This window comes from Panthera leo, chromosome A2 (genome assembly GCF_018350215.1).
Source record: "Panthera leo isolate Ple1 chromosome A2, P.leo_Ple1_pat1.1, whole genome shotgun sequence".
Classification (NCBI taxonomy): domain Eukaryota; kingdom Metazoa; phylum Chordata; class Mammalia; order Carnivora; family Felidae; genus Panthera; species Panthera leo.
In genome coordinates, this window is record NC_056680.1 from 29,991,834 (window position 1) to 30,004,441 (window position 12,608).

Below are 12,608 nucleotides of genomic sequence, written 5' to 3' on the forward strand. Positions count from 1 at the left end.
CAGAATGTTTTTGACCTTCATCTAAATCAAAGCATGTATCTGTAGTTTGTTCCTTTCGATTGCTGAGGAGTAACCCGCTGTACGGATGTACCACATTTTGTCTATCCATTTTCGAGGGGATACGCACTGAGGTTGTTTCCATTTTTGGCCATTAAAAATAGTGCTGCTATAAACTTTGAACGGGAGCAAGATTTTATGGGGATGTGTGTTTTCATTTCTCTTGGGTAGATATCTAAGAATAGAGTTGCACTCTACATGTGCTAGTTTTATGTTTAAGTTTTTGCAAAACCACCAAACTCTTTTCCCAGGTGACTGCACCATGTTGTATTGCCTCCACCTTGAAATTTGGTCTGGGTGGTGCCAGGAATCTGCATAGAGAATCAGTTTTCTGGGCAATTCCACCACAGCCAGATCAGATCCACTCCCTCTATCATACGTATGAAAAACAAACATGTGAGCAGAAGTTACAGAGAAATGTACTGACATGCGGAGCTTTCTGCCACAGTCCTGGTCTGAACGGGTTCTTTCTTTGGCTGATGAAATAAACTAAAAAGGCTCCCCAGCAGCAAGAGGCTCTCCTATTGTGTACCCAACAGGAGAGACAACAGGAAAGAAAATCTACAACTCACCAAATGATGCTAGATTGCTTCTCTCCTAACTCCAACTCAGGATGGCAACATTATAAACTTTCTAAATTGCGTAAGGGCTTTACAAAATCCTTGAGCAGTGCTTTAAGATGGAAAATAATGCAAGATTAAATTCAGTAGATGGTTCTTAAGACTGCATTTCCTTCAGAAAAGCATGGGCTCCTGGAGATGGGGAATCACTTGCTGATTAGCTGACCTATGCTTAGCAAGCTGTTATTTTAATAACTGCTCCTGGGGTGCAGGGAAGAAAGCAAGCTGATTGTGATGCATCTGATCACCCACATCCTGCTGGCTGTGCCAGGAAACTTTCAAGGGTTTAGGGCTTTTTACCTCCAGGGAGAAAGACAGCACGACATCTGACTTGGAGAGCTGGTTCTCACTCTCCTCACCCATGTCGATGATGGAAGCGTTGTGGCTGCGTTTGAGTTTCTGAAGTTTGAACTCTCCGCCTTTGGACACCGGCATGCTCTCCAAATTGGCCATGAGCAGGTTGACAGATGACTTCAGCTCCTCAATGTACATGTTTTCCATCTCTTTGGATACAAATTTGGGAAATTTGCGCTCCTTGTAAAGGAAAAGAAAAGTATGAGCAGAGGAATAAAAAGGGACCTGATTTACATAGAAGGTTTACATCTTACAGCCCAGAGTTGTACTGACATCTACCACTGGTGAAATTTTGCCCTGATATGGTGACACTGTGCTAGAAAAATGTTCAGCCTAGTTGAGTAGACAGCTGTCTGCCTTCTAGTTATTTACAATCTCTAACAGGTAAGAAATACATACATAAACATATAGTAAGAACGAGTCAAATGTTTTATTATAGTTCAATTTTTTCCCCCAGTTTTCTCCGACAAATTTGATTTGTGGAAAGAAAAATGGGGTGATATTTTTAAAGTCTGGTTTCAGCTGAAACCGTTTTTCTTTTTAGCAAAATGCAATCCGTTGTTTTTAAGTTTGGAGACAGAAAGACACCCTATTTCTGGATACGTATAGCGATTTTCTCACATGAATAATTCAAAAGGAGCTCATTTGAGATGTTTCAAACATAGCCTGTAGCTATTTCTAAAAGAATAGTAGAAAGAATTGTTACTGTTTTCAAGAAAAAATGAAAAAATTAATGAAGTGATGAAAAACATGATTAAAATTCTTTAGAAAAGAAGATAAAGCAATTCCATATCAGAACTGACCTCTATTTTTTTTTTCCTTCCTTGCTTATGAATTCAGTTGTAATAGCAACATGGTTAGCCATGCTCTTTGTTTCCTCATTACCTCTAAGTTGTCCAGGTGCCTTGAATATACTTTGGATCAATCACCTTCTCAAAGAATCATTTCCTACTTGAAACAGGAATTGCCCTCCCTAGCCTTGGTCCATACTAATCAGGTGAGGGGCAAGCCAGATCGGTTTGTCCTTTTTTGCAAGAGACAGAAAAATCCAACTTGAAACTCGCTTAAACAATGGAGGGAATTGATTGGTTGGAAATGTCCTGGGGTAGACCAGTTTCCAGCAAGGCTGGAGTCAGGACTCGGATAATATCACAACAACTGGTATTTTTGCAAATCTTAATTTGGGTTCCTCGGAGGTGGCTCCATACTCAGTCTGGCTCCCCTTAATGTCACAGAAAGGTTGTTAAAACTCGTAACATCATAGCATGCAATCTAAAGGAAGAGTGAATATCTCCCCCTATAATGTCTTTGATTCCAAAATTCTCAAAGTCTGACTTATGCACATAACCTGAACAACCTTTTATGGTTGGTGATATGTTGTGTTGAGTTGCTTAGGCATGAATTATTTCCTCCATCCCTGCGGCTAAGGGCAGAATTCCACCAGGATCACATGGGATGTGAATTGGTTTGCCAATTAGGGGTGGCAAAAAAAAAAAAAAAGATGTTTCATACATGGGCACCTGACCCAAATCAACCAACTAATTCAGTTAAATGGCCAACAGTCAACCGGATTTACTTTCACAAGCAATTGAACTGAGAGATATTGAGATTGCAGTTAGCGGAATTGAAATAGCAAGATCATGTCTACTCATGTAGACTGCCATATTGGAACAGCTGAAAGAATAAGACACTTGACGAAGAGAGAGAAAGAGGTATAGGGATAGAGGTAGAGACTAACAGATGGAGGAAGGAAAGGAGGGAAGGCAGAAGGAAGGGAACAGGAGAAAAGAAGCTATTTAGAGTCATAGAAAGGAGCTCTGACTTTTATTGGTTTTCTAATTCTTATAAAGCCCAGTATCTCTCCTTTTGGTTCCTTTGAGATTCTCTTATTTTCCTTTCAATAATTCCCTCCCACCACACATGCACACATACTACTTAACTAGAAGGGTATTTCTTTCTTTCTAACATGGAAGTTTCACTAAAATTCACATAGTAAATCCTCTGTATAGAGCTTGGAGATGCCTTTGCGCTGTGTCAGTCTTCTTCCTACCTAGAGGAACTATTCCCCTTACCCCCTTGCCTCCCTAGATAATTCTCAGCCGTCTTGTCATCTTCTATATTTCAGCCTCAAAATTTATTTCCCTAGGTCGAATCTCCTTGTTCTACTTTCTTATAACACCTAGCTCAACTTCTTGGTAACATTTACTATAATTATAATTAATGGAAAATGGTGAAATTTGTTTCTCTTTCCTGCTGGGCCATGATGTCTATCTTGATACCCTTGGTGAATTCTTATTTTCTAAAATAATCTTGGCACATAGTAAGGATTCAATACTTATGAGTTGAGTGAATGAACGGATGGCTTGTCACAATGTCCATATTAAATATCAACACAGCTAAAACTCAGTCATGAGGTGGAGGTGGAGAGATGATGAAATAGTTCTGGAAGAACATTGAGATTCTGCTTTTCCAGGTAAATGAGCATGGGGGTCTGAAATCCACTCAGCAACCTTTGAGTACTGGTTCCTTCCAGAGCCTCTTACTATAATCACTTCCTGCTTTACCGTTGGGCTCGGCCCACCATGTGGTGCTTTCTAAACACACTGAGGAGCAGCAGGATGGATGCCTCTGAAACGTGATGATAGGCTGATGAGCTCAACAACAGCTAGTAATGATTCAAGGCAAGAATCCTACCTTAGTAGGTAAGTGTTAGGGAGGGATCATGATGAAAGGCTGTGGACTGTTCCCATGAAGCTTATCAACCAATGGGGAGAAAGATCTATTGAAGAAATATCAAGGTAGATACTGTAACAGCAGTGTATGAGACAATGAACTCTTGCTGAGAGAGTCAGGAGCGGCTCTCCAGAGGAGGTGACCTGTGAGCTGAGAGTCTGATGGATGAAGAACACTTTACCACCAGGCTGAGTTGGCTGAGACAGGATCATTGTTCTTTCCTCCCTTCCATGGAAAATATACAAGCAACCATGAATCTAAGAAGGTCTGTATAACTGTCGATGGCCACATGTATTTCCTCATCTTTTGAACATGGCCCTTCTGGAGAGCGAAGATGGAAAGTCAACTCATGATCAAAGAGTGGTCCCCAAGGCCATGTTAGAAGATACCAAGCAGCAAAGGTTATGTATCATTAGCCTAAAGTCTGTTACACTGATCTCTTTCTTTCTCATGTTGGGGCCCAAATCTTATAACTACGTGGGATTCTTGGGAAGCTGGGTAAATGGTATCTCTGAGTTTTTACTGGAAGCTGCTGGCCTTGTGGTTGCCACGGAGATGAAGAGAAAAACTGTCCTGTCTGTGAAGTGGGTTCTTTCTGGCCATCAGCCTTGAGACACCTTATCATCGAGTGCAGTCCCTTTTATCACACCCACCTTTGGGACTCACTCAAGGCCTCACAACTCCACAGCCTTGACATTGTGCAAGAAGATCCAGTGGTTACAGACAATACCGCTTTGGCCCAGAGTTAGAGTACAACAAACTTTATGCAGCAGAGTATTGGAAAAATCCAAAGAATGATCACTCCTCTCAGAACTTGGACAGTTTCTAATGACATCATAAAAAGAGGCTCATAAAACTGAAGTCTGCAAGGGAAAACAAGGCCATTTTTCTGCCCTGTGTACTAAAGCCTTGAGAAGAAATAGCATTCTGTCAATCTAGGCTGAGGTTCTTGAGGGGAGTTTTCAGCAGCAGACCCATTACAAACACATTTCAAAGCTGAGGTTGTGCCAAAAACAAGGAAAATGTAGTCGTCCATTTCGATTGCTACTTTCCCAAGCATTAAAGTAAATTAGCCTTGACAAAAGCATTGTTTATTCATATCGCTTTATGAAAGACATAGCATATGGATGGACAACGTCTTCCAAAGAAAATTTCTGCTGTCCGTTAATTTTGTTTTGGGCTGATAACACTCCTCAATGGGGATGGCCTCCCAAGGACAATTCCTAACAGAGTTATTTGTGCTCGGCCACACTGAGTGATTTTTGAAACATCTTGAAAAATGGCATTTGAAAGTGCTAACAGCTTCTTCAGCCATTTACTTTTCTGTCTTTTCATTTTTATCCATAGAGGATGAAGAGTCATATGTAAAAGCTGACAAGGGTACCCCCACTCAGTGGATCCTTAGACTCCAGAGGCTCAAATGGCAAACTGATAGGTGACCAGAAGGAAGGATGTGGCAGAAGGACACCTCCTAGACACAGAGCTCACTGACAGTGTTGTACTTACTCAATACAATCCCTCAAACAAGTCCTGGGCTCCTATGATGTGTCAGGTGTATGGATGTCATTGGGATGAAAGAGTCAGCCAAGAGGTGATGGTATGGGGTGAAGGGGAATGCCAGAAAAGAAAACCAAGTAGATGCCCTGTGACACATGAAGTAACAGAGGCATGTGTAGAGTACAAAGTTCACCAAGGAATCTTAGCCAGTTCACATGAGTGAAATCAACTTGACTTTGAATCCTGGGTCTACTACGTACTAGTTGGGTGACTTTAGACAGGTTTCTTCTCTGTGAATTTTAGTTTCCATATTTGAAGTAGGGATAAGAAGCCTCGTACAGTTATTGTGAAGAGTAAAAGGTAATAACAAATACCAATACTTTTTGACTATATATAATCAGCATATATATACCACATGTATGTATATACACATATATGTAGACATATATACATACACATATACATACATGCACACACACATATCCATATCCATATCCATCAGGTACCATGCTACCACCACCGCTGCTGACAATAACATTACCAATCATAATGACAGTGACTATCATAGAGATCATGATGCTAGTTGGCTCTCACAATCGTTGTTTGTGTCCCGGACACTAAGTAAACACTTTGCATGCTTTACCTCACTTAATCCTTCCAACAACTGAGGCTAGTGCTATCATTTAGTCCCAAATTCTGGAGGAAAATGATGCATAGAAGTATATTCAGTAATCAGTAGCATGGAGTGTGAAACCTCCATTGGGTTTTTTTTTATTTTTAGCTATATTTGTAGCTACCATACCATAGAGAAGAACTATCTGGCTCCAAATGGCAAAGAGCCAAGGCAAACCCTAGGGGGCTTCTCAGCATTGCGTACACTCTCTGCGTTGCTTTATCTCAGTGTTTAGCACAGGACCGATAAGAGCCGAGCCCTCCACGGCAGTGACCGTTCCACTATGACCAGTTAATGTGGACTGTGTGTTGGTGGGCATGGGGTGAAGTACAGGGAGTGATGAAGAAGGGAAGGCGTGTTAAACGAGAGAAAGAAGGTCTTGGTCAATAATTTGTAAAAGTCAGCATGACGCACATTAGAAGGTGCTTTGGGCATAGGTATGATAGCTTCCAGGATTGGCTTCTTTCCCCAAACCCATCTTTAAGTGGTTTGGCGTTACTTCCTCAGCTTTTATGAATTAGATGGACTTCCCTTCAGTTAACGAACTTCAGAGGCTCTCCTCGGCATTTAGATTTTTGCTTGGACTCAGATTTTCCTGCCTGGTTAGCTACCTGCCAAGGTCAGAGTCAGGGAGATGCTCCCCACACACATTCTTTCAGGTAGAAAAATCAAACTAAACCGTAGTGTGTCTGGACACTAACATCATGACTCAGGGTGAATGCCAGCTACAAACAATTAATTTGTAAGCTGGGGGGTAGTATCATTCTCTGGTAGGAGAAGAATCCATTTTTATCTGATTTTTGACAATGCGTGCAGCAGAACTTTTCCAAGAGGGAAATATTTGGATAGTGTTTCCTTCCTGGGGGCACAGTCTCATCAATGTTTGCAGCAGGACCATGGTATGAGATGGTAATTTTGCTCTGTGGAGAATAGGGGTTTAAATAGCAACTCCACATTTAAGTGATAGTTTGAAAAACCAATACTGTTTCACTCCCACACCTCTGCCATGAATACTATAAAAACTGTGTTATTGATCGTATATAATTAGCTCACGAATTCTGGAATTTTACCTCAAAATGTGGCCAAAAGAACTGGCAAATATCACAGGACCACTAATGCCACAATCTGTCTGTTTAAGCTCCAATGTCAACTTCTGACGACACAATTTAAATAACGTAGACTTAATTCCTAGGTGAAATTTGGGGACATTTGAATATCACCATGAGAGGATTTGGGAAAATGTTTGAACAGGGATTAAGAAGCCTCTTCTACCACATTTAAAAACATGCATTCAGATCTCCTCATGGAACTTTTAAGGCAGCATGTCTGATGTTCACAGTGACAGCTCCAGCAGCCATCTCTGGTGATTTGTGGGACGTTAGTGTGACTGATTCGACAGATTATAGTGTAGGGTTGCGGTGGAGGAAAACTGCCCTGTATTGCCTCCCTTCTCTTCTAGGAAGAAGGAACACACATAAGCCTTTTGTACACGTGTGACAATGACAATGCTGCCAGCAGAAACACCGGGGTCCTTACCACCTCTATTCCAGATTCCAACGAAATCAAAGCAAAAGGATACAGAACTCCAGGAGCCAGTTCTGCCTGACGCTATTGCTTCGTTCGGCCTTCTGGATAAACTGAAGGAAATCTAGAGTAAAGTTTAGTGGAAAGAGAAGGTAGTTGACTCGAGGGGCAACCAGTCCTGTCCTGGTGTAACTAGCTTCCTGCCTGTCATATGACTACCAAAAACAAACAAAACAAACAGACATGATACTTGGAATTAGAGCACTCAACTTCCTACTTATGAGCTAAGTGACCTTGGGCACATCACTTAAACTCTTCCATGTGCTGAAGTGGGGAGAATCACTGAAACTCCCAGGATTGTAACTGATCTAAATGAGAGTTCACATGAAAATGTACAGCCAGTGTGCAAAGCATTTAATGAAGGCTGAATGAGCAGAGAGAGAGAGAGAGAGAGAGGCTAGGATGAGGTAAGGTAAAGGCCTGGTTGAAAGGCATCTTGGATCTTCGCAAAGATTGGGGTGATAGAAAAAATGAGGATCTGTATTGGTGAAATTTTTTTTATTGAAGCGTAGTTGACATACAATATTCTATTAGCTTCAGGTATACAACACAGTGATCCAACATTCATATACATTACGAAGGGATCACTGAATAAATCTAGCTATCATCTGTCACCGTACAAGGTTATTACAATGTTATTATAATATGTGCTGTACATTCACCCTCATGTCTTATTTATTTTATAACTGGAAATTTGAACCTTTAAATTCCCTTCCCCTATTTTCCTCTCCCAGCAATCACCAGATTGTTCCCTGTATCCATGAATCTGTTTCTGTTTTGTTTTTTCGTTTTTGCGATTCCACACATATGTGACATCATCATATGGTGTTTGTCACTTAGCATAATACTTTCTAGGTCCATCCATGTTGTCGCAAATGGAAAGATCTCATTCCTTTTTAGGGCTGAGTAATATTCCATTATGTATGTGTGTGTATACATACATATATATGTATGTATACACACAAAATATGCACACATGTATATATATACAATATATGCACACTACACACATATACCATATCTTCTTTATCTGTTCATCTACCAGTGGACACTTGGGTTGCTTCCTTACCTTGCCTATTGTAAATAATGCTGCAGTAAACATAGAGGTGCCTATATCTTTTCAAATTAGTGTTTTTGTTTTCTTCGGGTACATAATTACCCAGAGGTGGAATTGTTGGATTGCATCATAGTTGCATTTTTATTGTTCTGAGTAGCCTCCATACTGTTTTCCATAGTGGCTTGACCATTTGCCACCTACAGGACACAAGGGTACCCTTTACCCCACATCCTCATCAACACTTTTATTTCTTGTCTTTTTGGTGATAGCCATTCTAACAGAGAGGTGATACCTCATTGTGATTTTGAATTGTTTTTCCCTGATGCTTAGTGATGTTGAGAATCTTTTCATGTGTCTGTTAGCCATCCGTGTGTCTTCTTTGGAGAAATGTCTATGCAGGTCCCTCTACCAGTTTTGTAGTTGGGGTGTTTGATTTTTTGATATTGAGCTGTGTGAATTTTTAAAAAATATATTTTGGATATTAACCCATTATCGATTCTATCACTCACAAAGATCTTCTCCCATTCAGTATGTTGTCTTTTTGTTTTATTGATGGTTTCCTTTACTATGCAAAGGTTTTTTAGCTTGATGTACTCCCATTTATTTATTTTTGCTTTTGTTGCCCGTGCTTGAGGAGTCAGATCCAAAAAAATATTGCTTAAACTGATGTCCAAGAGCCTTCTGCCTATATTTTCTTCTAGGAGTTTTATGGTTTCCAGTCTTACATTTAAGTCTTTATCCATTTTGAATTTGCTGTTCTATATGGTATAAGAAAGTGGCTCAGGTTCATTCTATTCATTAACTATCCAGTTTTCCCAGCACCATTTATTGAAGAGACTGTCTCTTCTCCATTGTATATGCTTGTCTCTTTGGTTAAAGACTAAATGACCGTAAAAGTGCGGGGTTATTCCTGGACAATCTATACTGTTTCATTGATCCATTGTGTGTGGTTTCATGCCATACTGCTTTGGTTTCTGTAGCGTTTTTTTTTTTTAATTTTTTTTTTAACGTTTATTTATTTTTGAGACAGAGAGAGACAGAGTATGAACGGGGGAGGGGCAGAGAGAGAGGGAGACACAGAACCGGAAGCAGCCTCCACGTTCTGAGCCATCAGCCCAGAGCCCGATGGGGGGCTCGAACTCACAGACCGCGAGATCGTGACCTGAGCTGAAGTCGGCGCTTAACCGACTGAGCCACCCAGGCACCCCTCTGTAGCGTTTTAGTATAGTTTGAGATCAAGGAGTGTGATACCTCCAGCTGTTTTCTTCTTTTCAAGACAGCTTTAGCTATTTGAGGTCTTTGTGGTAACACACAAATTTTAGGATTATTTGTTCTAGCTTTGTGAAAAATACTACAGGTGTTTTGATAGGTATTGCACTGAATGTGTAGACTGCTTTGGGTAGTATGGACATTTAAACAATATTAACTCTTTCACTCCATGAGCAAAGAATACCTTTCCATTTATTTGTGCCTATCTTTCATCAATGTCTTATAGTTTTCAAAGCAACAGGTTTTTCACCTCCTTGACTAAATTTATTCCTAGGTATTCTATTCTTTCTGTTGCAATTGTAAATGGGATTGTTTCCTTAATTTCTCTTTCGGATAGTTTATTATGTGTGTATAGAAATGCAACGAGTTTAGGCATATTAATTTTGTATCCTGCAACTTACTGAATTCATTTATTACTTCTAAGTTTTTTGGTGGAGTCTTAAGGGTTTCTACACACAGTACTATGTCACCTGCAAATAGTGGCAGTTTGACTTCTTCTTTCCCAATCTGGATGTTTTTTATTTATTTTTCTTGTCAGATTTCTGTGACTAAGACTTCCAATACTATGTTGAATACAAATGGTGAGAGTGGACATCACTATCTTGCTCGTGATCTTAGGGGAAAAGTTTTCAGCTTTTCACCACTGAATAGGATGTTAGCTGTAGGTTTGTTATATATGGCTTTTATCATATTGAGATATATTCCCTCTGTACCCATTTTTTGAGTGTTTGAATCACAAATGGATATTGAATTTCATTGAATGCTTTTTCTTCATCTATTGAAACGATAATATAGTTGTTCCCTTCTTTTGGTCAGTGTGATATATCACATTCATTGACCTGCAGATACCGAATCATCCTTGCATCCCTGGAATACATCCCATTTGATCACGCTATATGGTCCTTTTACTGTACTATTAAATTCAGGTTGCTCATATTTTGTTGAGGACTTTTGTATCTATGTTCATCAGGCATAATGGCCTGTTATTTTCTGTTTTTGTGGTATCTTTGGTTTTGGTATCAGGGGACTGCTAGTCTCACAGAAAGAGTTATGAAGCAGTCCTTTCTCCTCAGTTTTTTGGAGTAGTTTGAGAAGGGTAGGTATTAACTCTTCTTTAAATATTTAGTAGAATTCACCTGTAAACCATCTGGTCCTGGAGTTTTGTTTTGGGAGTCATTTGATTACTGATTCAATTTCATAAATAACAATCAGTATATTCAGATTTTCTATTTCTTCTTGATTCAGTCTGGGAAGATTGCATGTTTATAAGAATTTGTCCCTTTCTTCTAGGTTGTCCCATTTGTTGGTACATAATCGTCTGTAGTAATCTCTAATTATCCTTATTATTTCTGTGGGTTCAGTCGGAGCTTTTCCTCTTTCATTTCTGACTTTGTTTGGTCCCTCTCTCTTTTTTCTTGATGAATCTGGCTAAAGGTTATCAATTTTCTTTATTTCCTCAAAGAACTAGCTCTTAGTTTCATTGATCTTTTCTATTGTTTTGTTTTAGTTTCTACTTCATTTGTTTCTGATCTGATTTTTATTATCTCCTTCCTTCTATTAACTCTGGACTTTGTTCTTTATCTAGTTTCTTTAGGTGTTACAGTTGGATTGTTTATTTGAAAATTTTCTTGTTTCTTGAGGTGGGTCTGTATCAGTATAAACTTCTCTCTTAGAGCTGCTTTTGCTGTGGTCCATAGATTTTGTACTGTTGTGTTTCCATTTTTATTTGTTTCAAGGTATTTTAAATTTCTTCATTCACCCACAGGTTGTTTGGTAGCATGTTGTTTAGCCTCTATGTGTTTGTGTTTTTTAGTTTTCTTATAGTTGGTCTTGAGATTCACACCATTGTGGTCAGAAAAGATACTCGATGTAATTTCAATCTTAAATTCATTGAGACGTGTTTTGTGGCCTAACATATCATCTCTCTTGGAAAATGTTCCATGTATCCTTGAGAAGAATGTATATTCTGGTTTTGGAGTGGAATGCTTTGTATTCATCTATTAAGTCCATCTGATCTGAGGTATTTTTTAAGGTCAGTGTTTCCTTATTGGCTTTCTGTCTGGATGATCTCTCCATTGAGATAAGTGAGATGTTGATCTCCTACTATTATTGTATTACTGTGTTTCTCCCTTTATGTCTGTAAATGTTTGCTTTATGTATTTAGGTGCCTCTATGTTGGGTGCACAATTATTTATAAGTGTTATATTCTCTTGTATTGATCCCTGTATTATTAGGTAATGCCCTTCTTTGTCTCTTTGTTAAAACAAAGAGACTTTGTTTTAAAGTCTCTTTTGTCTGATATAATTATTGCTACACCAACTTTCTTTTCCTTTTCTTTTGCATGAAATAGCTTTTTCCATCCTTACATTTTCAGTCTGTGTTTGTGTTTAGATCTGGAGTGAGTCTCTTGTAGGCAGCATATAGATGGGTCTTGTTTTTCTATCCATTCAGCTACCGTATGTCTTTTGATTACAACATTTAGTCCTTTTACATTTAAAGTAATTACTGATAGATATGTACTTATCGCCATTTTGTTGATGGTTTTCTGGTTGTTTTTGTAGCTCTTCTCTCTTCCTGTCTTCTTCTCTTGCTCTCTTCCCTTGTGATTTGGTGACTTTCCTTATTGTTATACTTGCATTCCTTTCTCTTCATTTTTGTGTCTACTACAGATATTTGGTTTGTGGTTACCATGAAGTTCATATATAACATCCTACGTATATGGCACTCTATTTTAAGTTGATGGTTGCTTAAGTTCAAGCACATT

General features: G+C 39.2%; 1 protein-coding gene across 15 annotated transcripts in view; it reads right to left on the minus strand.

Moving 5' to 3' along the window:
* The window catches only part of CADPS (calcium dependent secretion activator), a 481,138-nt gene that overhangs the window by 245,311 nt on the left and 223,219 nt on the right, over positions 1-12,608 (minus strand). For all 15 annotated transcript variants that reach the window (XM_042929883.1, XM_042929885.1, XM_042929886.1 and 12 more), the window contains one exon: positions 978-1,211. In XM_042929883.1, the coding sequence (XP_042785817.1) occupies positions 978-1,211 (234 nt within the window). The remainder of the gene's footprint in view (positions 1-977; positions 1,212-12,608) is intronic.